Source organism: Scyliorhinus canicula, chromosome 18, assembly GCF_902713615.1.
Source record: "Scyliorhinus canicula chromosome 18, sScyCan1.1, whole genome shotgun sequence".
NCBI lineage: Eukaryota > Metazoa > Chordata > Chondrichthyes > Carcharhiniformes > Scyliorhinidae > Scyliorhinus > Scyliorhinus canicula.
Window position 1 is genome coordinate 108,644,994 of NC_052163.1, and position 27,632 is coordinate 108,672,625.

At 46.7% G+C, this 27,632-nt stretch overlaps 1 protein-coding gene across 2 annotated transcripts in view; it reads left to right on the forward strand.

Moving 5' to 3' along the window:
* The window catches only part of LOC119953535 (inactive tyrosine-protein kinase PEAK1-like), a 97,905-nt gene that overhangs the window by 62,908 nt on the left and 7,365 nt on the right, over positions 1–27,632 (forward strand). For both annotated transcript variants that reach the window (XM_038777906.1, XM_038777907.1), the window contains exons 2-3: positions 598–758; positions 21,826–22,508. In XM_038777906.1, coding sequence (XP_038633834.1) covers positions 598–758; positions 21,826–22,508 — 844 coding nt within the window. The remainder of the gene's footprint in view (positions 1–597; positions 759–21,825; positions 22,509–27,632) is intronic.

A 27,632-nucleotide genomic window follows, 5' to 3' on the forward strand; every position in this document is an offset into this window, starting at 1 on the left:
GCGGAGCTAGCCGGCAGGGGCTTACCGGAGGAACCTGTATTACAGGTACAGGCATATATCCCCAGGCATACATCCCCCTACTGCAAGTACACATCACTACAGTGGTTATATCACCACAGCAAGCAGGTGAAATAAACCTCCCAAAGTGAACAGCAAATACAACTGTAAGGATAAAAACCTATGAGCACGTCAAGGATTCTCTAATGTCGCTAGATTTAAACTGGGAGCTCAGTTACTTCTGTGGTATTGTGGTTTAACAGACAAAAATTGCATTTCCGCTGCACAAGCAGTTAGGTTGTGCTATATATTTATTTGTCTATTTACATATGTTTGGCTATGGAAAGCCATATTTGATCATGAGAAGAAATGCATCAATTGTTCATTTTGTGCGACTCGTTTGTTTTTGCGTTAATGCAGAAAGCGGAACACTTAATTGCTTATCAGTGGCCACTCCAGTCATTGAACAATTAATTGGTACATGCCTGTTGCATCTCGCAAGGTAGCTTGCATCAGAACTTCCTGATTTAAGAAAGTCTGGTCAGTTGTAACGCTAGAGAGAAGAAAAAAAAAACACTCCTGCCTTATTTTGTCACCCAGGCAAAGGTTTGCAGTCGGGATGAGTGGAAGCATCTCTGATGTGGACTCGAGCAGTAGCAGCTCGCAACAGCTAACCTCAACTTCGCAAGACTCGGCAATATTCAACTCCGAAGAATCCAGCAGTAGCATAGACACAGACAACAGGACCTATGTCAATTTGGGTAAGCTTTGCCTGTAATTAAAAATAGAAGCCCTGTGCACCGCATTCTATACTTTTAGCATCAATACAGAGCTGGATAATAAACTGCAGTAGGAGAAAGATGAACGATAGCTGAAATGTGCTTTTCAATTTAGCAAACTTCTGTATTTAATTGTTCCTTACTTTAATGATGTACTTTTTCAATATTACAGTATCATTTGATGTAAGAGTGTAGGTTATCAGATAGAATATTGAAGTAAACAATATTTCACCATTACTTTTCCACACCAGCTCCTGTATACATTATCAAGTGGACAGTAACTAATTAGAAATAGTTAATTAATAGAAAATAAATTACCATTCACCTAATTAAGATAGTTTTCCTATGTTGTCTGCTATACTGAATTAAACTGAGAACCATAACGATTTTACGCTCCCCCGCCAATGGGTTTGAAGGCGTAGGAGGGGGTCACATGGAGGGTAGCGTTTGGCTACCTTCCACCTGCCCACCCACCCCTGCCCCCCCCCCCCCCCCCCTACCAACCCCCCCTACCCCCAATCATAGCAGTGACTGGGATGGCATCGAGTAACCCACCCGGTAACAGGGGCAAGTGAGGCTGACAAGTGGGCAATTGATGCACACCGCCAACAGTATTAAATCGGTAACTGGAGAGGCCTGTGCCAAGCTGCCAGCCCGGCACATTATACTGCATGGGCGTGGAGGCAGCCGGGCACGGCCCCGTCTTCACTGGTCCTCTGGGATCATTGGAGGATCCCTCAATGTGTAAGAGCTTTCCCCCACCCATTGCCCTCGGGTCGTGGCATTTAAAAGCCTACCTGTCCAATCGTCACCCCACACTCTCCGAGCCCCAAAACGCTTACAACATTTTGATGCATTGCAGCTCGACTCCTCGTTAAGACCATAAGATATAGGAGCAGAATTAGGCCATTCGGTCCATCGAGTCCGCTCCGCCATTCGATCATGGTTGATATGTTGCCCGAATACAGTACAACAGTGGTCACCACACTCCCGTTGGGGCTACCAGTACACCGGAGCTCCCGGTCCATAACTGGATTTTTTTATCTCTAAGGGACTAAATTCCTGCCTTCAACCTGCTAATGACCAATTGGCCATTAAGTTACCGCAGAGCGGTTGTTCGTCCCCCGAGTGGGTTCTTTACCAACTTTTTAGCCAGGGGGTCAGGGATCATGGCGCAGCAAAAAAGTAGCTCATGCGTTTCTTCAGATTGATGATAATTATGCAATGGTTGAGATATAATTATTTTTCCTCAGACCCGTCTTCACGGCTTAACATTTGCTGTTCCATCCAATGAATTGTTTTGTATTCCTAATTAACTATTGGTTAATTTGTGCTCCATTTAATTCTTATTAATTGATGGCGTGGTGGAAGTCAAATCAACTTTATCTATCAGTGGCGTGTCACCTTGATATGGGGCTTTAATTGGCAGGCCCCAGGTCAACCTTTTGGGTTTGAGAAAACCCTGACCCTTCAGACAAGTCGCTGTGAGCAATAAGGCTGGAGAAAAGCAATGATTTTGTGACAATTTGAACAAGTCTTTGTCTCAAGGCGATACGGTGAAGGAACCAGCAGGCATAATGAAATAATGAAATGTGGCACGTTGGCCGTCTGCCAATTGTTCAGGCTGCTTGGGCACACAGCACTCAGCATTTTCAGGCCTACATCAGCCAAACCAGAGATCGTTGAAGTTTCAACTTCTTGACTTACATTAATGTGGTGCCAATGGGAGCGAAATGCTTCTCTTGACTCTTCATTAAAACTGTGCTTGCAGCCAGGGAGGACTCACCTCCCCCCCCGCCACCTCACCACCACCACCCCCCCCTCCTCCAAATGACCCTCCTCCTCCTAGAGTCACAATATATGGTAGATTAACCCCCTTCATGGGGTGCCACTGGGTCCATCAGTGACGTTTACAGTTCCTCAGTGAGACCTAATGGGATTGGCAGACCAATGTGCCACAGTCCTGTTACCAGGCCACAGTCCTGTTACCAGGCCACAGGCCAGGCTACGCAGGCCACATGTCCCAATTAGGACGCAATCTAATTTTAAGGCCTTATAAGACAATCATTCATATTAATCTCTGTTCTTGTAGCTCTGCTGGAAAGTTCACCCGATCATTTTTATTTCTTGAAGAAAGGAGGTATGAAAAAAAATGGTGTCCTGTTTTATTCAAATTGTACCATGTGAAAAGGACACAATGATGTGCTTCCACTTAATTTAAGTCATTTTTGCCGTTATATTGTTCTTTTAAATGTTTTTCCTTCTTATCATATTGAGTGCAGAGATTATTTTATATGCAGAACAGAATTTGTGTTTGAGGATGTGTATCTCTACATCTGCTTCAGAAGATTGTGGGTTCAAGTTTCCTCCACAGAGGCTCTAGATTGACACTCTGACATATTGCCGAGGGAGCAGTACACTATCAGAGATGGCATCAACAGATGCCATGTTAAACTATCCTGTCTGCCCTCTCAGATTGGTATAAAAGCATCCCGTGGCACTATTTCGTAGAATTTACAGTGCAGAAGGAAGTCATTTGGCCCATCGAGTCTGCACTTGCCCTTGGAAAGAGCGCCCTACATAAGCCCATCGCCTCCACCCCATCCCCGTAACCCAGTAACTCCACCTAACCACTAAGGGGCAATTGATCATGGCCAATCCACCTAACCTGCACATCTTTAGACTGTAGGAAGAAATAGGAGCATCCGGAGGAAACCCGCGCAGACACTGGGAGAAAGTGCAAACTCCACACAGTCACCCGAGGCCAGAATTGAACCCGGGACCCTGAAGCTGTGAGGCAGTAGTGCTAACCACTGTGCCACCATACCACCCCTGAGGACATTTGTAGAAGAGCAGGTTAATTCATTCCTATGCTGTGGCCAATGTTTTTCTCCTCAACCATCATCACTTCAAGAGATTGGGCGTGATTCAACGGCCACGCCACGCCCGAACAGCAGTGTGCCGCGGAGCAGCGTGGTCAATAGAAGCCGGGAGACCCCGCTCCCAAGATCTACCTGGCTCACAGTGCCTTGCGAGATCTAACGCAATCTGGGATCCCGATCGCTCGCTACACTGAGGAGTTCTGGCGAGCAGAGGTCCTCAGTGCACAAAATGGGGCTATGTGTGGCCTCGGTCTCCTGTTCCCCGCTGAGGCCCCCTCTCGAACCCAGGCGCTGTTTTATAGCATTGCATTTCTTGGTGCTGCGAGCTCTGGGAAACACTTGGCTAAATGCGTTCACTATGGGACTTTGCTCCCATTTATTTAAATCCAGCAACTAGTCTCACTTTAATGTGCAGTTTCCCATGGTACTCAAGGCATTGGGATCTATTCCCTTTATCTTGTAGACCTTGGGTGAGTGCTTTTCAGCACTGCTCTACAAACAGGGACCAGACGAAACAGTACCGTGGGGATCAGACCCCCCCCCCCCCCCCAGGTGCATGCATTTTGGGCAGTGTTGTACCTTGGCACTGCTGGTGCCACTCAGGCACCCTGGCAGTGCCTCCTTGGTGCCAACCTGGCACTGCCAGCTGGCAGGGGCACTGCCAAGGTGCCAAGCTGGCATTTTATGTGCAGTGGCGATTGGGCTGGGGGTGCCCTGCATGGGTGTTGGGGGGATGCGGTGGGGGGATGCGGCGGGGGGTCCTGGGGTCCCTCCCAAAGTGTGTCGGGGCTCGGGGGTGGGGGGTTTGTGGATCGCTTCGGGGGCTCCAGAGATAAGTGCGCCATTTAATAATGCTGTCCCCATCTCTCGCTTCACTGAGGACTTCCGGCGAGCAGAGATCCACAGTGCACAAAACAAGAGTATGGGCGGCCTCGGCACTGCGCTCCCTGCCGAGGCCCCCGATCTAACCCGGGTGCCGATTTATAGCAATATGCTTCTCGGTGCTGTGAGTACTGGGAAACACGCGGCTAAACATGCTCGCTCTGGGACTTTGTCCCCATTTACTTAAATCCCGTTTATTGTCTGGACATTTATCCCATTGCTGTTTGTAGTAGAGTGCTGTGCGTACATTGCAAGAGCGTTGTTCAAAGGTACTTTATTCAGAGAATCAGAGAAACTTGCAGCGCAGAGGCGGCCATTTTGTTGAGCCCGTGCTGTTTCTCTGAACGAGCAGTTGTGCTTCATCCCACATCCCTATTTTTGCCATAACCCTGAAAGTTCCTTATCCAGAAATATCCATCCAAATTATATATGGAATCGCCTTCCATCACCTTGTTCAGGTCGAGCATTTCAGATCCCAACAACTTTCTGGTTGAACTAAAATGGATTAATTGAATGTAAAGTGTTTTGAGGCTCCAGGAAGTTGTGAAAGGAACGACGGGCACATAAATGCGAGTTGTCTAGTTTTCAAATTGTCACTTGTTGAATTTTATTTTTATGCAGCAAAGCCTGAAATCAATGTTAACCTGGACTCAGTGGCAGCATTTTGGTTTCCCTACTGTCAATAGACAGCGGCAGGTAGCTCAGTTTGACCAAACATTGACCTGGCCTGTTCATATGCTGCTGAGTAGTCACTGCTGTTGTAATGTACGAAGCTTGTGCGTTGGGAGAAGAGCAGGAAGCGGTACGGACTACCTGCCGTGCAGAAGGAGAGTTAATACTATATTAGAGCGACATTTACATTGCCCACGACTGACCTTTCTGAACGAGCTTACCACAACCTTGTGCTGTGTGTCCACTTCTGTTCGGAACTTCCTCAAGTTCATTTTGCAAAAAATACTTCCGGCATGCAGAGCCAACAGACTTTTATTTACATTATTTCCATTTTAATTCTAAACAAAGTTCTTTTTTCATAGAATTCACAGTGCAGAATGAGGCCATTTAGCCCATTGAGTCTGCACCGGCCCTTGGAAAGAGCACCCTACTTAAGCTCACGCCTCCACCCTATTTTCGTAACCCCACCTAACCTTTTGGACACTATGGGGCCATTTAGTGTGGCCAATCCAACTAACCAGGACATCTTTGGACTGTGGGAGGAAACCGGAGGGCAAATGGGGACGGCATTATTAAATGGCGCAGTTATCTCTGGAGAAAATCCACGCAGGCACAGGGAGAAAGTACAAATGCAGTCACCCGACGTCGGAATTGAACCCGGGACCTTGGAACTGTGAGGCAGCAATGTTGACCACTGTGCCACCGTGCCGCGATTAATTCACTTCTCCATCTGGACTTTGTCATAAACAAGTTTGCCAATGAGAAAGAGAATATCACCAACCATGCTATTTCAAGTTTTTAAAATATTCTTTCACAGAATGTAGACATCGCTGGCTAGGCCAACATTTATTGCGCATCCCTAACTGCCCTTGAGAAGGTGGGGGGGTGGGGGGGGGGGGTGCATTCTTGAACTGCTGCAGTCCATACCGTGTAGGTACACCCACAGTGTTTTTAATGAAGGAAGTGAGGGAAAATAAAGATTTCACGAGGTTACAGTCACTCATGAACATGTGTGTGATTAAGGAGAAGGTATGTAGGTGTATGAAAGTTGCTGCTTCTCCTTTGCCATGATATTGCCCATCTTACATCTTTGCACATTTCCTCTTTAAAAAAGCTTAATTCCTGATGTCAATTTTATGTTTGCTTTCGTAATGTATGTGATACTGTCAAAGCCCATCCCTCATTGCCTTAAAGTATTTTGAGTCTGGCCTATTGTGGGCCCACTTCCTTTACTATTGGTGTCTTCAGATGCTTAGACCCCAAACTTTGGAATTCCTTCCCTAAATCCTTTCATCCTTTCACCTCTCTCTCCTCTTTAAATAATCTTTATTGTCACAAGTAAGCTTACATTAACACTACAATTAAGTTACTGTGAAAATCCCCTAGTCGCCTGTTCGGGTACACGGAGAGAGAGTTTAGAATGTCCAAATGTCCTAACAGCACGTCTTTCGGGACCTGTGGGAGGAAACCGGAGCTCCTGCCTCTTTGAACAAGCTTTAATTTTACTTGAAAATTCGCCCCTTACAAAATGTATTGCTTTTTATTTTTCCAACGTTTTTCAAGTCGCATTCGACCTAACAATCTCTGTAATTTTTCACATGCAATTTATCTTTATTTTTCTGCCCTTTTAGCTTTTTGTTGCTTCCACTGCATTTCTTTAGGACAGAATTACCGGCTGTTCACCCCAGCGTGATATTCCGGTCCCACCGATGGCGCCCTTCCCCCCCACCTCGGGTTTCCTGGTGTCGACGGGTGCATTCAACGGGAAATCCCGTTGACAACGGCAGGACCAGAAAATCCCGCTGCCGGGCTTCCTCCGCCGCCGAAAAACACGCGGCGGTTTGCTTGGCAAGTCCTGGCCTTAATGATTATTCCATTCTGAACAGTAACATCTGTCTGCGGTATTGCACAAAGCAGGGAATGTGAAGCAACTGCTTGCAATTTAAGCAATAGATTCCTGTTCATGTTGCCATCTGATACGTGGTGTAATTGTACAGCACCAGCCTTGCGTCCGCAAAAGACTGTTTTTTTACTTAATCTCAGACATTTCTGACTGCTTTCAAATGTCAGTGCATGACCCTGTCTCACCAAGTGTGCCATTTGCATTAGACTGGCTGAGTGAGATTATGTTGCGTGTGGGGAGTGGGCAGGGCAGTGGATATGAAAACCAAGATCAACCAGATCTGTATTGAATGGCGAAGGAAGGCTCAGCACGCCCTACGGTCTACTCCTGCTCTTATTTCTTGTTGTCTCCTTGTGGTTGTCCTTGCCAGGGAGGTTAGTGCCTAATCCCAGACGCATTTTTTGAGAAGCTTGGAGAACAGGGGAATGATTCCTGTCCCAAAACTTCAAAAATAAGTGTGGGTTTAGCGAAGTATTGAGTGGATGAAATGTTGGAAGAGGCATTTAAAATAGCGTGGCGGGGGATGGGATCCCAGGAGTAGGATCAGATAGGTCAAAATCAGATCAGGAAAATGGGGGTAGAACATTAGCTAGTGAGGGAGACGATATCGTGACAGACTTGGAATTGCAGGAGAAGCAAAGTTCAAAAAGTCTCCAGCAAGGGGAAATGGTGGAGTTGAATTGTTTATACTTCAATGCAAGGAATATTACAAACAAGGTAGATGAGTTAAGGGCACATATAGGAGTTTGGTACGTTTCGGCATGGCCAGTTCGGCGTAGCCGATTCGACGGAGGAATTTTTCGGCGGAGGGACGTTTCGGCGTCACATTAGTTATAGTCGCAAAATGTTTGTGCAGCCCATTTCTTGTATCTTTTCCTTCCAGCCGCCTCAGATATCGTGTTTGTGCACCAAACCGGGTCTCTTAAAGAAAGGCACCAACATTAAACTCTTAAAGAAAGCCGGTGTTACTGAAAGTTTTGAAGCAGCTGCCCAGTGATCTACACTGCTGTCTGACTAAACACATTGTGTAAAGTCACAATATCTTCAGTAACACCGGCTGTATAAAGTCAGACCCGGTTTGGTGCTCCGCGGGGGAGCTTATGGACCCTAATTGTCAGTTGTGTCAATTTCAGCGGCCGGCTCACTTTGATCCGGAGAGGGAAGCTGCTCTCTCACTGAAACAATCAGCCGGCCGCTGAAATTGACACTGCCCGCTGCTCTCTCCCTCCAATCAGAAACATTAAAACTTAAAAGTTGGATTGGAGAGAGAGAGCAGTGGGCAGTGTCAATTTCAGCGGCCGCTGATTGCTTCAGTGAGAGAGCAGCTTCCCTCTCCGGCCGCTGAAATTTAGGGGGTTTTAAATTTATTTAAAAATCTATGCTAGCGCTTCCCATTGAGAGTCTACGGGGGTCTGACCTCTCCCCCCGCCCCCAGTAGACTCTCAATGGGAAGCGCTAGCATAGATTTTTAAATAAATTTCCGTCCCTCCGCCGAAAAACTCCTCCGCCGAATCGGCCACGCCGAAACGTCCCATTCCAATCGGCTACGCCGAACTGGCCCCGCCGAATCGGCCACGCCGAACTGGCCACGCCGAAACGTCCCATCCCCCACATATAGATGGCAACAGGGTGTTATTGCTATAATGGAAACTTGGCTAAAGGAAGGGCAATAATTGCAGCTCAATATCCGTGGATACAGAGTATTCAGGTACGATAGAGTGGTAGATAAAAAAGGAGGAGGGTTGCACTAATGGTTAAAGGATCAACTCTAGTTGTGAGAAGGGATGATATGCTTAATGGGTCAACAAACAAGGCTTGATAGATTGAACTTAGAAATAGAAAAGGGGAGTAACACTACTGCGAATATACCACAGACCCCCAAATAGTGAAAGGGAGATAAATCAAATATGGAGACAAATTTCTACCTGTACGAACGAAACGGCAATAATAATAGGAGACTTTGGGCGTGATTCTTCAGCTTCCCCTGCTCGGCGATCAGAAATTCTCATCCGAGGTCAGTGGACCTTGATGTGGTCCGTGTCCCGTCCATGGTGATCTTGCAGCGGGCACAGCTGAAGAATCCAGCCCTTTAACTATCCCAATAGAAACTGGGATTCAAACAATATAAGGGGAACTGAGGGAGAAAAGTCATGCAGTGTGTCCTGGAAAATGTTTTCAACCAATTAGTGGCAAACCCAACGAGAGGAGATGCAATTCGCGACCTACTCTTGGGGAACAATGAAGGGCAAGTAGGTGAAGGGACAGTTGCCAACCATATCGGGGATAGTGAGCACAATTTAGTTGGATTCAGTTTCACCATGGTAAAGGACAGAGATAATGCAGGAGTAAAAATTTTGAACTGGGGGAAAGCAAATTTTGCAGAAATGAGAAGAAACTTGGCTGAGGTGGACGGGCCAGCATTGCTAGAGGATAATTCAGTGGAAAACCAGTGGGGAGCACTAAAAGGAGAGATCTTAAAGATGCAAAGTAGACATGTCTCCCCCCAAAAACAAGAGTGGTATTGCCAAATCTAAGGGGGTTGTCTAGAGGAATACAGAGGAAGATCAAACAGAAAAAGAAAGCATATAATAGGCACAAAGGATTAAGCACTGCAGAGAGCCTAGACGAACATAGGAAGTGCAGGGACAAAGTTAAAAAGGAAATAAGGAATTTAAAGAGAGGCCATGAAAAAAGATTAGCAAGGAAAGTTAAAGAAAACCCAAAGATGTTTTACCAATATATTAATGGTAAACAGTAGTTAAGGAAAAAGTGGGACCTACCAGAGATGAAGAAGGGTAGGGCAGCACGGCGACCCAGTGGTTAGCACTGCTGCCTCATGGTGCCGAGGACCCAGGTTCAATCCTGGCCCCGGATCACTGTCCTGTGGATTGTCTATGTGGATCTCACCTCCAAAACCCAAAGATGCGCAGGGTAGGTGGATTGACTATGCAAAAATTGCCCATTAATTGGAAAAATAAAAATTATTGGGTACTCTAAATTTATATTTTAAAAAAGAGATGAAGGAGGGAACTTGTGTGCAGATGCAGAGGCTGTAGGAAGGTTTTTAAATTAATATTTTACCTCCGTGTTTACAAAGGAAATGGATGATGCAGATATAGCAGTCCAGGAGGAACACTGTGTGATATTGGATGGGATCAGCATAAAGAGAGAGAAAATACTCGAAGGGTTGAAATCCTTGAAAGTTGATAAGTTGCCAGGGCCCGATCGATTGTTTCCAAGGCTACTGAAGGAGGTCAAGGAGGAGATAGCAGATGCTCTGAGGATCATTTTCCAATCCTCACTAGATACAGGGGTGGTACCGGCGGACTGGAGAAATGCAAACGTGGTCCCATTGTTTAAAAAGGGATTGAAGGAAATGCCAAACAATTATAGGCCAGTTAGTCTTACGTCAGTAGTGGGAAAATTACTAAAATCAATTCTTAGAGATAAGATTAGCTGTCATATAGAAAGGCATGGACTAGACAGGGACAGTCAGCATGGATTTGTTAAAGGAAGGTCTTGCCTCACAAATTTGATCGAATTCTGGAGGAAGTGACAAGAAGAGTTGATGAAGGCAGTGCAGTGTATGTACATGGATCTTAGCAAGGTGTCTGACAAAATCACACATGGCAGATTGGTCAAGAAAGTGAAAGCCCATGGGATACAGGGTAATGTGACGAACTGGATAAGAAGTTGGCTTAGTAATAGGAAACAGAGGGTAATGGTCGATGGCTTGCCATGCAATTGGAAAGTTGTTTCAAGTGGTGTTCACAGGACTCAGTGTTGGGACCCTTACTGTTTGTGTTATATATTAACAATTTGGACGTGACGTAGGGAGCACAATTGAGAAATTTGCAGACGACACAAAGATTTACCGAGTTGTGGAGAGTGTAGAGGATAGCTACAATCTCCAGAATGATAGAGATGGGTTTGTGGAGTGGGCGATAAAGTGGCAGATGGAATTTAACACAGAGAAGTGAGAAGTCATGCATTTAGGGAGGTCAAACAGTTATAGGGAGCACACAATAAATGGGAATATACTAAGAGGGGTAGATGAAGTGAGACACCTTGGCGTACAAGTATGCAGGTCCCTAAAGACAACAGTTCAAGTAGACAAGGGGTTGTTAAGAAAGCATATGGAATGCTCTCTTTGATTGGCAAAGGTATAGAATATAAAAGTAAGAATACAATGTTGGAATTGTATAAAACACTGGTGAGGCCACAACTGGAGTATTGTGCGCAGTTCTGGTCACCACATTACAGGAAGGACGTAGTTGCTCTGGAGAGAGGGCAGAGGAGGTTTACAAGAATGTTGCCAGGGCTAGAAAAGTGTAGCTATGAGGAGAGATTTGATAGGTTGGGGTTATTTGTCTTGGAACAAAAAAGGCTGAGGAGTGACTTAATTGAGGTGTACAAGATTATGAGGGGAAAAGATAGAGTGGACCAGATAAAATTGCTTCCCCTGATGGAGAATTCTGGGGGCATAGATTAAAGATAAGTGGCAGAAGGTGTAGAGGGGATGTGAGGAAGAACTTTTTACTTAGAGGGCAGTGGGAGTCTGGAATTCGCTGCCCAAGTTGGTGGTGGAGGCAGAGACATGAAACTCTTTTAAATAGTACCTGGACCTGCACCTTAAGACCGGGTACAGGAAGGTGGGATTAGAAAGGGCACCTGGGTGTCCTCGGGCTGGCATGGACAAGATGGGCCGAATGGCCTCCTTCTGTGCTGTAACTTTTCTATGGTTCTATGCAGTACACATCCCCAATTCTGTTGCCTACAATCAGGAATATAAATATATCACAATTGCGATGGTGTTGATGTAAGATGGTCAATATAATAGCCATGAAGAAGCAGCTACTTTCACATACCTACACAATGGCCTCCTTCTTTAGGCACACAGATGTTCACAAATGCCTGTCACCGCGTGATATCTTCATTTCAGGACGTGGAGATCCTTCCCTCCCTATATGTCCCTGGCGATAGATTAGCGATTTACAATCTATGGTTAGGGTTTGGGCCAGACAAAAGTCTGCCTTACTGCGCCACTAGGTGCAGGGAAAGGAATTGGAATTGGACCTGTGGTTTTGAATGATAAAGAAAATAAAGGTCAGTTGGCTCTGCATGCCACAAATATTTTTGTGAAATGAATTTGGGGAAGTTCCTGACAGAAGTGGCCACATGTCACAAAATTGTGGCAATCTGGTTCAGGAAGGTAGCTCGTGGGGAGTGTGATTGTCACTAATATCGTTTTTAATTCTCCTTCTGAGCTTTACACTGGGACATGCTGTAATGGCAAAGTGGGCAGAGCCTCGTTGTGTAGCTGTCTGTTGTTGCTCATTATGCTTTCCCTTAATTTGCTCTGTTTTAATTACCTTTGCTCAAGAGTCGCCAGGGTGATACCACCACAGGGTTTAAAGCCGAATACTGATCAATGACTCGGTACACCAGTTAGTAAGTTTGAAATCAATACACATTTATTTACACACACAGTCAATTATTACTCATGCATTAACTCTGCTCGCTAAACTACAACTACTGCTACAAGCCTATACTTAGCTTCGGGGGGCCCACTCAGTCAGAGGAACAATGGCCGTTGTCCGGTTCTGATACTGCTGGCTTCAAACTAATACGAATAGTAGCTAGGAGCGTCTATCTCGTAGCGTGCGTTGACCTTAGACTTACTTGGTTGGTGCTTGGCGGGCCTCTCGTCGCTGAGAGCCAAATGCCAAGTTGAAGATGGAGAGGAGTAAGAGTAAAAGAAGAGAGCGAACGGACCTTGGGGACTCTGCTTTATACCCCAAGGGGTTTCGCGCCCTTCTGAGCGGACCCCGGACTTGGTCCCAATTAATTGGACCATGTCCCAGTCGTTCGTATTGATTTTCTCCAATACCGGGGTTGTTCCCTGATCGTTGGGCGGGCCCTAGGTAACCGTTGGCCTGCCTTTGTTTTAGCTCCCACTGGCGCCGGGGAGTCTGTCCTGGTCTCGATTGTTTCAATGTTTTGTTTTTGTCCCCGGAGATAGCTCATTAATATGCTAATGGCTATTGGTTTCAGTTCTGTCTGGGTTCTGCAAATCTTAATACACAGGAAACCTTGCACCTGCTTGTTTTCTCTAGTGTTGTCTGTTTTTCCCTGCACTCTTTGCGAGTGTCCATTTTGGAATCGGGACGTGGCCACCCCAGGTGGCTACACTGCTATATTGCTCTGACACCTCTTGATACTAACACTGCACTCCTTGAATGACAGTGTCCTAGCCTTTAACACCTGTCTTGATGAAACTAAACATTGACCAGAAAACAGTTTGGATACAGATTTGCTACTTCAAATCTATAATGAGGGAAAACATTACAAACTCATCACTAGAGAAACCTCTCACTCTTACTCGTTTTACTGAAATAGTTAAATTATGAAACCTACTATTGTAATTGCTATGCAATTAGTCACATTAAAATTCTTCGTATTTTACTTGGGCAGTTTTAAATTAAAACATTTTAAAACATTTTTTGAATGTTTAAGTCAGCTTTTTTTGATCAGATAATAATGCACTAAGTTATTTTCCATCCTGTGGCATTGGCAATTTAGAGATATTGATCTGTTTCAAAGAATTTACTGTCACTCACAAGTGTTTTTTGAAACATGGCAAGTAAAAACAAATTTGAGACATGCATTTTCTCGTGTATTTTCAGTAATCAAGGTATGAATTCGTCAGTAATGTGAAGCCTTCACATTACTGGTGAGTAAAGGTTCTCCTTATAAGCCTTAAAATGGAATGGTTTTGTCGGTGCTTGGTTTAGATCAGACAGACGTCTGACACCAGCAGAAAGCCGTCACTTCGGTCCAACGCGAGCGGCCGCCGACCGGCACGGCGCGATTCCCACCCCGGCCGAATCTCCGGCGCCGGAGAATTCGGCAGCCGGCAGGGCCGGGATTCACGCCCCCCCCCCCCCCCCCCCCCCCCCCCACCCCCCCCGGCAATTCTCCAACCCAGCGTGGGGTCGGAGAATCCCACCCCTGCTTCGTACTCCTAACCTACTCATGTCAACTGTGTCACCTCATCACAGTGAAGCTGGTGAATGGGTGGCATGGTGGCACAGTGCTTAGCACAGGTGTTTCACAACGCCAGGATCCCAGGTTCGATTCCGGCTTGCATAAATGTCTGTGTGGAGTCTGCACGTTCTCCCCGTGTCTGCGTGGGTTTCGGCCGGGTGCTCCGGTTTCCTCCCACAAGTCCCGAAAGATGTGCTGTTAGGTAATTTGGACATTCTGTGTACCCGAACAGGCGCTGGAATGTGGCGACTAGGGGATTTTCACAGTAACTTCATTGCAGTGTTAATGTAAGCCTACTTGTTACAATAAAGATTATTGAGCTTTCACCTTTGCAATGACATTTATCCACATTGAATACCACTTGCTACCTATGATGTTACCTAACTGACTAGATCCTTTGGCAGTCGCTAAATGGCTCTGCATTATTTGCTCTCCCTTTTATTTTGATATCATTGTAACTGTCAACATTTTCCTTGCAATTTCATCCAATTTATTACCAGATATTAAAAATATTAAGCGCACCAAAATTGGCCAGGTGTCCCATTTATATTAACAGTCTGAAGATGTGCAGGTTAAATGGATTGGCCATGCTAAAATTGCTCCTTAGGGTCCAAAGATGTGTAGTTTAGGTGGGGTTACAGAGTTACAGGGCTAGAGTGGGGGAGTGGGGCTAGGTGGGGGTGCTCTTTCGAAGGGTCAGTGTAGACTTGATGGGCTGAATGGCCTCCTTCTGCACTGTAGGGATTCGGTGAAGCACTGCTTTTTGGGAGCTATCTTTTGTCTCCTGCATAAGACTTAGAAATATTGCGAATAACTAATCTTCTGAAAGAGGAGGGAGTGATTTTGTTCCTGCTGAATGATTCTCCACCAATAATGTGATTCCCTAATAGCTTTAGGAATCCATGGGCTGACAATCATGTGACAGGACATAGTCTGATGGTGCCCATCGTGTCATGGACCACAATGTTGAGTTTTTACATCACCCACCACTCGCCATCATTCCAGGGTTTATATTATCAAAACTGTGCCTTCTTTGATTGAAGTTCTTCGCTCTATCCCTCAACACCATCAGATGGATAAACTTTCCAAGTTCCCGAGTTAGTGGTTTCAATCAGTGTCCAGCAAGTTCTACTCTACATTGTTTCCCCTTAGTTTCCCTCATTAGTTTTCCCTCCAGCGCTCCAGTCCTTTGAGAATGATTTTATTTTTGGATTCCCCTCCAGCAGGTTCCACTTACCTCTTTGGCCACGTTTCCTGGCACTACTTCCCTACCCATGAATTCCCTATTGTTTATTTGCTGAAAACATTGAAGAATTATTCCTGGCCGCAGCAACTTGAGGAAGTGGGGGGGAGGGTGGTTGTGGTGGGAGGGGGAGATGATGGGACTTAATGTCACCTGGCCCACTATATTCTGAAAAACTTCTGTTGCTACATACAAACATACAAATTGGAAGTAGAGTAGGCCATTCGGCCCGTCGAGCCTGATCTGTCTTTCAATAAAATCAAGGCTGATCTGATTGTTGCCTCAATTCCACTTTCCTCCCTACCCCCCATACCCATTGTCAATCAAGAATCCACACCAATTCAGCCTTAAAAATATTCAATGACCGTACCATTCTCTGAGGGAAGAGAATTCCACAGACTCACGACCCATGAGGGGAGAAAAATGTCTCCTCACCTCTGTCTTAAATGGGAGACCCCTTGTGTTTAAACTCTGTCCCTTAGTTCTGCTCTCTCCCACAAGGAGAAACATCCTTTCGCCAGCTAGCCGGTCAAGTCCCCTCAGGATCTTCAACGTTTCAATCAGGTCGCCTCTCATTCTGCTCAACTCCAATGGGTACAGGCCCAACCTGTCCAACCTTTCCTCATAGGATAACCCCCTCGTTTCAGGAATCAATCGAGTAAACCTTTTCTGTACTGCTTTTAATGTAATTCTGTCCTTTTGTCTGCAGGCAGTCTGATCAATCTCCCACATCCGCATGAGTCTTTCCTTGTTCGCAAAGGCTGAAGATTAGAAGACTGAATATATTGGAGGGGATATTTATGTAGGGAAAGCTGTACAGGATTAAGGGGGGGATTTTCCGCCCATTCTTGCCAGTGGGATCTTCCGGTTCCCCCGACAGTGAATCCCTGTCGGTGGTATTCCTGGTTGGGGGAGGGGGTTGGACTCAGTGGGAATCCCATTGACAGCAGTGGGACCAGAAGATCCCATCCGCACTGTCAGTGGAGAGCCACCTCCCGCCGGTAAGAAACACTCTCGGTGGGGGTAGAAAATTCCTCCTTAAGCTATTGTGGCTGGTGGGTGAAGGAAATTAAGAAAAAATTGACTGAGGAAGGATAAGGGTGAAAACTGTCATGTGGCGGCACAGAGAGTTCAGTTAAAGAACTTGGAATCTTGATGAAGAAAATCCTGGAGTTCAAGTTGTGACATAAACGCACTTGCTCAAAGAGTTGCTTAGTTTTTCTTTAAATCCGAGATGGAAATTTAAGGAGCGGGTTTTAAAGAAATTACGAAAAACATGTAGCTGGTTGGGTTAGTGGCCACTCTGTCCATCCGTTCATGCCGCTGTGAGACATTTTGAGGCCCAGGCATTTTGGCAGTGCCGCTGGTGAGCTGCAGGCGCATTTCATTGCAGCTTGCCAGTTCTGAGCGGGTGACAAATCAGCCAGCGGCCACGCTGAGCTGGTTAGCAGGTGGCCGCTGGGGTGGGGTGGGGAGGCACTGCCGGTCTTGGTTGGGCCAGACCTTCTTTCAACACTCCGATGGAGCCAGCTTGGGCTGGGTTCTCCGATCCCCCTGTCCCGTGTTTCTTGGCGACGCGCCGTTCCCTGGGGGCGGGATTCACTAGCCCCGCTGCTTGTCAATAGGATTTCCCATTGCAGCTACCCCACGCCGCGGGGAAACTAGTGGGTGGGTATGCGCGGCAGGCGGGAACAGAGAATCACAACGGCCGGAGAATTCCAACCCCTGTGTCTCCCTTGGCCAATTCTTTTTTTTAAATGGCAAGTTTGCAGTGCCTTTTTACGAGGGGCCTCTTATAGTCCCTGGACCGCCAGGGTAGGTCACACAGCATCTAGTGATGCAAGAGGGGCGTTCACTTTTCCCATTTGTCACTGAAAACCGCAAGTGGGGCCTACAATTGGTGTAAGTACTCTGTTTGGCATCTTTAAACAGTCTCCCCCTTGCTTCAATGTGGGTTACTGACCTCTACAATGCTACAAGCTTGTCCATCAATTGCAGCAAGTGGGCATTAATGTGGTAACTGAGATGCACCCTTCCCTCCTCCGCCACCCAACTCAACCCCCCCACCCCTCCCATCCCATCCCTTGCCACTGCCAACCCTAATTTGCAATTGCTACCCAGAAGAAGTAAAAAAACACAGTAAAACGGGGAATTAAGTATACTAGTCCCATTGTTTTTGTTTCCTTCTGGATTTCTGCCAGTGCTTGATGCAAGAGAACACAGAGAACTGGCCGTTGAAAATCACCCGCCAATTTTTCTGAGGCTGTTACATAATAACAGCTTCAAAAAATGTAACTAGACTTCTGCCAAAGAACTAGCTCCCACCACAAACCATAATCCCATAACTGCTTTTCGGAAACAGAACTTGGAAATTGATTTTTTTTATCAGGTTATATTTGCAGCAATGTGGACATTTTACTAAAAGTGTCCCAACAGACACGGATTAAAATACAGAAAAAAATAATGAGTTGCTGTATCTGTTTTAGTTGCGTACTTGAACTCAAAATGCCCCAAACAAATGAATGCACAATAATACCAATGCATCAATGCATGCAGCCAGATCAAACAATAGTGCGATGCATGCGGGCTATTACCTCGGTGACACGAAATAAAGGCAAAACTTGCTGTTTTTAAAGTATAAGCGTGGATCAATATGGCCAGTGACATTGCAGAACGAAATACAACTATGCTAGCCTTTCTTCAAATCATTTGGTTAATAAGTGTTACTTACACTTGACCATTGTTGCTGCAGAAACTTCACCCCTGCTCTGCCATCACTGCTTATCTAGTTTAAACTGAACATTATTGACTAAACAGCAAGCGATTAAATTGTGCGGCACTCACTTTGAAAAGCATGACCACAGATGTTAAACAGGGAAGGAGTGTTAGAGTTTCCAGATTAATAACAATATCCTTTTGATCAAGAACACTGGCTGCGTGAGATGTCTGATCTTATATTTTTTTTAAATTACTTCTGACTGGCAAAGAAAGGTGTCACATCTGATAAGGTCTGAAATAATGTTCATCACTGACCATAAATGGTTTCCACTGACACCCCTCCTGAATCTCATGGTCTGTGTCCCAGCATCTGCATCGGCTCTGGGGTAACTTTGCTCAGAGGCTCAGCAGATCCAACTGCTGACCCCCTTGGATGTGCATCCGCAGTTGTGTGGTGCTCACCAGATTGTGGGCCCCAGAAGCTTGTCCACTAATGTCGCTCACCGAGTTGTGTGTCTCTGCACCAGTGGAAAGTGGAGGTGATAGCTGTGATGCCTCAATGTAGCTATCCTCCGAGGTGGTCACTTCTGTGGTGGTGGGGGGGGGGGACTCCGAATGGCTAAGCCCCATAGATGGAGGTCCTGCGACAGAACGGACATGTGGTCAGTGAGAGGAAAGGATCATTTTTTTCTTACATGAACAACTTACTTGTGGAAGGACACCTGGGTGAAGGGGCAGTGGATCCTCACCTCTGTGGCGCAGGCCATCCTCGCTGTCGGTGACTGCTCTTTCCCCGATCAACCTCGCGACCTCCGGGACTCTTTCCCCATAGGGGTGAGAACTCGGATCCCTGGTACTCCGTCCCGATCTTAGCCCTTTTCCACTTATTATGGGCACTTATTGTGGGGACAAAGAGAGGGCTTTGTGAGCCGCACGCTTGATGAATCAGAGGGGTCACTGGTAGGTGGCATGTGTGCACAGCGCAATTGGACATGAATGGGTTGTGCTGGTGGGTGCCAGGGGATGTTGAGGAACAAGCACAAAAATGGGATGTGGGAAGGGTGCGAGGAGTCAGCCAGTGATTTGTGTGTGTGTGGGGGGGGCACGGTTGGGAATTTGAGGAGCGGTAGGCTGAACTGATGCCAGGAGAGAGCTGGTAACTTACCCTTGCAAGTCGGTGAAGGTCATTGGTCATCTTCCGAAATTCATGGTCATGCTGCCCGCACTGACAGCCGCTGCCACAGCCTCCCAGGCGGTATTACTGACCCTGCTGTTGGTCCTCCGACCCCCTCGAGGGAACAGGATATCCCGTCTCTCATCCCCAGCATCCAGAAGGATGGCCAGGTCGGTATTCCCAAAGCGGAACGCAGGTTTATGCCCTGCCATACTTGTGTGTTAACTGTGAGTGAGCGTGAGGGAGCGTTTAAAAGCAGCCCCCCCCCTCCCCCTTTGTTAGCGGCGAGACGCTGAGGCTCGAGTCTGGCAAATCAGATGGCGAGACAGCCAGTAATGGTGATGTCATGACATGCAGGCATGCACAAAATGAGATACAGACAGGCAGCTAATGAACACAGAGAACAGGACATAACCAATCAGCAGGCAGAACACTTGGGGGTGGTTTCCCACTATAAAAGGCACGAGGCACTCACACTCCGCCTCTTTCCACTGGGGACATCTACAGAGTGATTGAGGGAGTACATATCACATAACACCTCCACCGCGTGACTAAGAGCTAGTCTGGTTCAGTCAGACAGAGTGATCACACTTAGGTTAGCAGAGAGTCGAACTCATAGAGAACTGTGCTAACTGTGCTACTGGTTCAATAAATCAGATTGAACTAACTTCAAGTTCTGGAGTATCTTTCAGTTAAAGCTGCATCCAGTTGCAGCCCGTGTTATCTCATAGAACATAGAACATTACAGCGCAGTACAGGCCCTTCAGTGTGCTTAACACGTCAGGTGAGATGCGTGTGGGGGCTCATTCTCGGTACTACGTACCAATAAATACGGCCCGCAATCTCACCAACATGGTTGTCGGGAAACACCTCGCCAGTCCACTCCAAAATGACACTTAGAAATGTTTCCATTAAATTGCACCCTACATTAATTTGCGTAATCTGACAGAAATCAGTTTCTGCTGCGGTTATTCTGAAAAAGAAGTCAGTTGTTAAAAGATTGTTAATGCAAAACAAATGGTTAAACACAGTAATCCCCCAAAGTAAAATGCATAAATGTCAATAGTATTGTGAGATTCCTGAATTGAAACGGTGCTGGGCGAAGAGTTGTACATCGGGAAAATCGGCATTGTCAGGTTCCTGCCCTGATGATTGGCCCACTTCCCTTTTGAAAGAGGCCACCCTGCCCGTCTATCTGTTGCAAATGGTCAGACCCTCCTAATGTGCAAATTAGGTCCCATGACTAACAGAGAGCCTGATTGGTAATTGAGGGGAGAACTGAACGAGCACGGACTTTCCAATTAACTCAAGAGGCAATAGAGAAGAAGAGGCCCAGTTTGGTAAACTCAGGAATGTTCCTCTAAGCTCCATAACAAATAATCTGGGACACAGTTGCCCCACTCTCCTCTCCCTTATTGTTGGCTGGGACAGCCTAATATTGCACAGCCTTAGGGATCTGCACCCCTCTGGCCCCCAGTTTGCCGATCCAATGTAAATGAGGCCTTTTGGGCCTCAAAATAGATTTAATTTCTTCACCACCCAGGATGGGTGGTGGCAGAACACTCCAAATCAAACCCCGTTGTTCCTTAATGTCGTTTCTCCTTTGGTTTTCCCTTGTTGACTGAATTGAAATTCAGTTCCACACATTAGCCTCACGGTAGCATGGTGGTTAGCATCAATGCTTCACAGCTCCAGGGTCCCAGGTTCGATTCCCGGCTGGGTCACTGTCTGTGTGGAGTCTGCACGTCCTCCCCGTGTGTGCGTGGGTTTCCTCCGGGTGCTCCGGTTTCCTCCCACAGTCCAAAGATGTGCGGGTTAGGTGGATTGGCCATGCTAAATTGCCCGTAGTGTAAGGTTAATGGGGGGATTGTTGGGTTACGGGTATACGGGTTACGTGGGTTTAAGTAGGGTGATCATTGCTCGGCACAACATTGAGGGCCGAAGGGCCTGTTCTGTGCTGTACTGTTCTATGTTCTATGTTCTATATGCTGAAGTGCACTTAAACTGTGTTTAGATCATTAGGAAAGAAAGAAAGAACTTCCCCTTTTACACTTTGTGGTAGAGTCAATGGAATCAGTTGTTCTCTTTATTATTGTAATGTCAATGTATGGTATTACAACCTAAATTACTTACTGATATACAGTAGGGAATCTGGAGGCAAAATGACCAGAGAAACCAGTTACTGACAATTTCCCAGTAACTAATTCATTGACGAACTTTCTTCGATATCATGAAATCATTAAATGATTAACTGAAAAGGCACAATCAAGGTTACTTTTTAAAATAGGACTAAGGAGCTAATGTTGGCAATACCATAGAATCATAGAATTTAAAGCAAGAAGAAGGCCATTCTGCCCATCAAGTCTGCACCGGCCCTTGGAAAGAGCACCCCACTTGAGTAGAAGGTGGTGCAGGCGCATACAAGATGGGCCATCGCCTTCTGCGATGTAACAATTCTGTGATTCTGTGCCATTTCTATAAGGACAACTCGATTAACTGTAAGAGATTTGTTCTTTTCTGTTTTTCAGCTGAAGTCTGTTCCAGTACAACATCTACAAAGATTCTCAACAGTGTGAGTGAAAAGTTAATGGCCTACCAAGGAAAGCCGGCTGACCCGAGGTCCCTTGACAACTCGAAGCCACCCCCTCTTCCAAAGAAGACACTCAGCAGAACAAACTCCGCTCCTGGTGGGAGTCAGCTTGGTTTAACAAGGAGCCTTCCGTGCTCCCCTGGCCTTCAAATAAGTAACCCACTATATGGTGTCTACGAACAGAAGACAAGTAATAGCACCCCTTGCAGTCCAATGAACCCTGATGAAAAATTCAACCTCCCAAGTTCTTACAGTAGTAGAAGGTCAGGGATGATAAAGTCTCGAAGTCTGGATGGATCTTCCAGCTACTATCACGACAGCAAACCTCAGAAGAAATTGAACTTTTGCATTCCTGACCTGGAACTACGGAACCAGTTTAACTTTGAAAATCAGGTGGATATTTTCAGAACGCTCACCAATCAATGTGTAATATCTCTGCAAAGCATCTGTGAAAAATACAGCACCTTCTTCATGGATCAGAAGAATGCCAAGATAAAGTTTAGCGACAAGGACTGGCCAGACTTCAAGCTGTCAGACGACAAGGCGAGTTGTGACTCCAGAGATGCCATTTACTACAGAGTCCAATATACCTTACTGCCAAAGGATGAGTTTGCTTTAAAGGTAAAAGTGTTTTTCCTTTAATAGAATAGATAAGAAAGAAGAAATAATTTACATTTAAATCACGCATTCAAAATCTCAGGACATCCCAAAGCATAGGGGCTGGTTTAGCACACTGGGCTAAATCGCTGGCTTTTAAAGCAGACCAAGGCAGGTCAGCAGCATGGTTCAATTCCCGTACCAGCCTCCCTGAACAGGTGCCGGAATGCGGCGACTAGGGGCTTTTCACAGTAACTTCATTGAAGCCTACTCGTGACAATAAGCGATTTTCATTTTCATTTCCCAGCCCTAGAGTTCCTTTTGAAGTCCAACCGTTATTGAAGTGGAGGAGAATGGGGCAGACAATTAGCACACCTCGAAGTCCCAGAAAGAACAATGAGATAGAAGATGTTTCAGCGATGTTGATTGAGGGAATAGAACCCCCTGGAAAACAGCATAGAGAGTTTTTCTGCCTTTGAGATGTGACATGGTCTGGGATAAACAATTATTTCCAACTAAAAATGAGGTGTACAGGTCTGAATGAGACAACCTCAAGGCATCGGGGGAAGCTTAAGCAGATTGATACAGGGTGCTACTCAAGAAAATAAGTTTAGAGCAAATGGAATGAATGCCTTAAAGGAGCCCACGCAGCCTAATAGGCACAGACTAAACAAACTTGCTTTCACGTGGATCAGTGAAAAAATACAAAGCAAATAGATAAATATATTGAACCTGTAAGTGGCTAGAACGTAGTAATAGATCCTCTGCAAACTTGTCATCGTTTGGGAGGATATAATGACGGGCTTAAGGAAGAAGGTTGGGTGGAGGTTGAGTTGCCTGTTTCTGTACTGTAACATTGATTCAGGAAATAAGACTGGAAGAATATAAATTCTTTAAACAACGCTTTTTTAAAAAGAAATAGTGGTCAGGGAGGACAATTAAGAACTAGAAAAGCATAAGTTGGCATCTGAACCTCCACAGGTATGCAGTAAGGTCACCCTTTCAAGTTCTGTGTTTGAACCAATTCCCAGGAATGTGATTGGGAAGGTTTTCACTGCATTTTACGCAACTACTTCAAATGTAGATGGTGGGCGGTGGGTTTGGTGGAGGGCAAGTACGGTGAATCTGGTGGGAACCAAAATGTCGGAAACCTGCCGGCATGAAATCAAGTTGCGATTCTCCCAATGGAAGTTTAATGGTGGGTCCCTCTTCCTGGGTGTGGTGAATGTTATATATAGATATATATGATAATTCACACTGTCTTTGTAAGTGCAGTAGCGCTATCCTACCACTAGGGGAGTAGCTCTGGGAGTACTCAGGAACTTGTACTGGGCTCCACCTTTGGCTCCGCCCACGACTCCTCCCCCTAGTGCAACTGTATAAATACCCTTGTCCAGAGTCAGCCTGAGTTCACTAAGAGTTCATCAACGGGTAACAGGCTGGCTCTGAAGTAAGTCGATTAAAGCCTAGATTCATATCGGAAACACGTGCCTGGTGAATTGATGGTTCCATCACTGGGCAACGGCCTGCCAGACCGGAGAAGTGTTGGTGTGCTTCTCGGAGCCATCCCTGGGATAGAGGACATGTTGGTGGGCCCTCATTCTCTGACTAAAGTGCTCAAGGGCCCTGGTGCGAAAAACTGGTGATGGTGCTGCCTACTTCTCGAGGCTACTACCCTTTTGCTTTTAGGTTCGAACATGTTGGCGGGTCTGGTGAAGACAGGTGGGCTCGAGAGAGAGAGTGATATGAGTGTGCGAGACTGGCATTTAAATATGGCGCTGGGGCCTTCGAAACTGTCAGCTGAGGACAGGTGGACAAATCAGCTGCTGGCCCACAGGAGAGTCAGAGAGGAACTCGCCTGTGCATAATTAATGATGTTCTAAGCTCTGAATCAGGCATGGGATCCCGTCATTCTGGCCAGTAGCAGATGCCAACGGAGCTGCCCCACCCTCCCCCATTCCCCCCTCCTCCCCACCTCACTTCTGCTCAAACCAGGAGAATTCCAACCAGTGTTATGGACGGGAGGAAGGTTAATTTCAACATTCCTGATTTCTCCTCTCAGCATCCGTGTGTAAAAAGCAAGATGTTTTGATTTTGATTTCTCCCTTTATAAGCAGTGGCATGTTTCCCAACTCCACAGTTTTGGTGTGATCCAATTTCTATTAATAACCCACACCAAACTCGAGATAGGGTAAACTCAGAGGGTTAGTTTATTTTGACACGAAAATGCGAGAGAGGGCCTCACAGCACAGACTTCCCCAATGAGGTTGGCACACAGAGATTAATCAGTATTATAAGCAATGGGATGAAAGTTCATAAAGTGTAGATGGGGCCAGGTATACAAGCCTGGACAGAGCCCCTTTTCTGAGCTGCTCTAGGTGGATGATGGCAGACTGATTTGCAGTACAGCAAGACAGTATAAGCGGTTCTCCCAGCTGCAGGTGCCATGTGACATGACACCAACCTCTCCACTTTGGCTTTGACAAACGGTATGTATTCCTTTGTCTGTTTCTTGAGATTGTTAATCTTCCGACCATTAAGAATTTGAAAAGGCTGCAGGGCTCTTTGTCCTAGCAGACTTGAAGCCTCTTATAGCCCAGCCTGGCTGATGAAATGTAGATGGCCTGTGTATAATTCCCTTTGAATTTGGGCTCAGCAGCGTTTCTTCAGTGATAACAAGGTGCAAGTCAGTGCAATACTGCCAAATGGCTCTTATTGTTCAAGGATCACAGTCATACATAGCTTCAATCATTCTGAAAGGTTGTTATCCAATTTCTTTAAAGTAACTATGATAATATAAATATATATTTTTGATAAAAATATAGAGGCTGGGATTCTCCACTTGGGAGACTATGGGCGGGATTCTCCCGAATCCCCCGATGGCCCGATGCCGGCGTAAAAAAATGGCGTGAACCACTCCGGCATCGGGCCGGAGGGGTTGGCGCCGGGCCAACCGGCACCGAAGGGCCGGCGCAAGTTAGCGCATGCGCAGAACCGCCAGCGCGGTTCCGCGCATGCGCAGACCAGCCTGCGTATTCTTGCGCGTGCACAGGTGGGGTGTCTTCTCCACGCCGGCCATGGAGGAGCCCTACATGGACCGAGAACGGCACCAGCCGGCCTACCAGCCAGGTTCCGCCGTTTGGGACCATGTCCATTTCACGCCGCCGGGACTGGACAGAAACCGATGGCTGCTCGGCCCATCGGGGCCCGGAGAATTGCCGGGGGGGGGGGGCGCTGCCAACAGCCCCCGACCGACGTGGCGCGATCCCCGCCCCCGCCTGAAAACCGGCATTGGAAAATACGGCAGCTGGTGGCAGAACGGGGGGCGGGATTCACACCGCCCCCCCCAGGAGTGGTCGGAAAATCCTGTCTTATGTTCACCCGCCAGAGACGAATTGAGGGGGGGGGGTCCCTTTAGTTAGGAGGTCTCTGGGGGTGTCCCCCTATTTAGGGAGCCCCTGAAGGGATGTCCCTATTTAGGGAGTCTCTATGGGAATGTCACTTTATTTAGGGGCTGTGTAGGGGGGCTGGGAGGGGTCTAGTGCAGATGGGGTGGGCAGGTCTGGAATTGTGGGGGGAGGGTGTCCCTCGGATGAACCTTGGGGGGCAAGTCCCTTAAGGGGTTATCCCCTGGGCCCACGCTGAGGTCCACCACGTCAGGGCCACGCTGGCAAATACCAGTAGTGATCCTCGCCCACGTGATTCCCGGCCTGGAGATTCTGGTGCCAGGCCCACTAAGTGGCTGTGAACCCTGATCCCGCCAGCGGAGTGGGAGGGGTGGAGGCATTGATCCTGTTGTCCCCCAGATGCCCGATACTCTGCCGCACCGGGAACCCCACTACTGATGGCAGGCGGCGGAGGATCCAGGCTTGAGTGTAAGGTCTTAGGCCCGTTACATTAGCTTTGTTATATAAGTGCAAAATATACTCCTGAATTAGTCAGATCAATACATTCATGACTGATTCTTTTTTATGTGTTGACTTTCTGCTCAGTGCGAAGTGGGAAAATCGGAAAGAACATCATTACAATTTGTTATAAGGATCGGGTGGACAACTTGGCGCGACAATTTCTTTTCGAGTGTAAGGAAGTAGATCAAATTTCTGTCCATTTTTCTGCATTTTAATATGTACCACTACTCACTTATTATCAGGAGGATCAGAAATCTACCACACCTTATCCAGTCAATCTGATTTTAGCAACCTAGCCAAACAGGAATACTGAGCAAAATAGCTAAACGCAACAGATGGTGGAAAGTTTGAAAGTATATTGACCTGAATGCAGCCAGAAATAGCCAGTACATTTTCTTTGGGACTTTGTAGAGTTACCCCGGTGTTTAATTGGTTACTCCATGTAAAAACTGGTGGTTGAATAAGAGTTTATTTTTATGAACTGACTCTGGTACTGACAAACTGTCTCACACTTTTTAGCTGTCACTGTCATTCATTAGGTTCTACAACAAGGTTGCCTGTATTCCCCCAGTGCAGCTGTCCATCACATCATTAACGCTTTCTTCCAAGACAGGTGCATAACTAGTCTTGGCACTGCCATCTGTTGAACCCAACCTCCATCATTTCCTGCCCTCTGCCACCCAAAGAGTTGAGAAGGAATGGAATCCCCGTCGATCCCGGATTCCCCACAGCTATTGTTCCATAGAGGGTTAATTGGCTGGAGACAGGACGTCCACCCCTCACTCTGTGAGAAATCCCATCTCGGAGGCAATGATAGCCAGGACTGGGACTACAAGCCTCCCTGGACAGGCGCCGGAATGTGGCGACTAGGGGCTTTTCACAGTAACTTCCTTGAAGCCTACTCGTGACAATAAGCGATTTTCATTTCATTTTCACAAGCAGTCCCCAGGCTCTAAATCCCAGAGACCAGACCATTCCCGTACCAGCCTCCCCGGACAGGCGCCGGAATGTGGCGACTAGGGGCTTTTCACAGTAACTTCATTGAAGCCTACTCGTGACAATAAACGATTTTCATTTCATTTCAAGTAAATGTGTGTGGGGAGGCTCACTACGGAGAGGAGATGGGGAGGAGAGCTAGGGGGTCTCGATGGAGAGACCGAGGGAGGGAGGGGGCACCTGCGGGACCACACCGTGTGTGTGTGTGTGTGTGTGTGAGGGGGGGGGGGGAGTTGTCGATGTG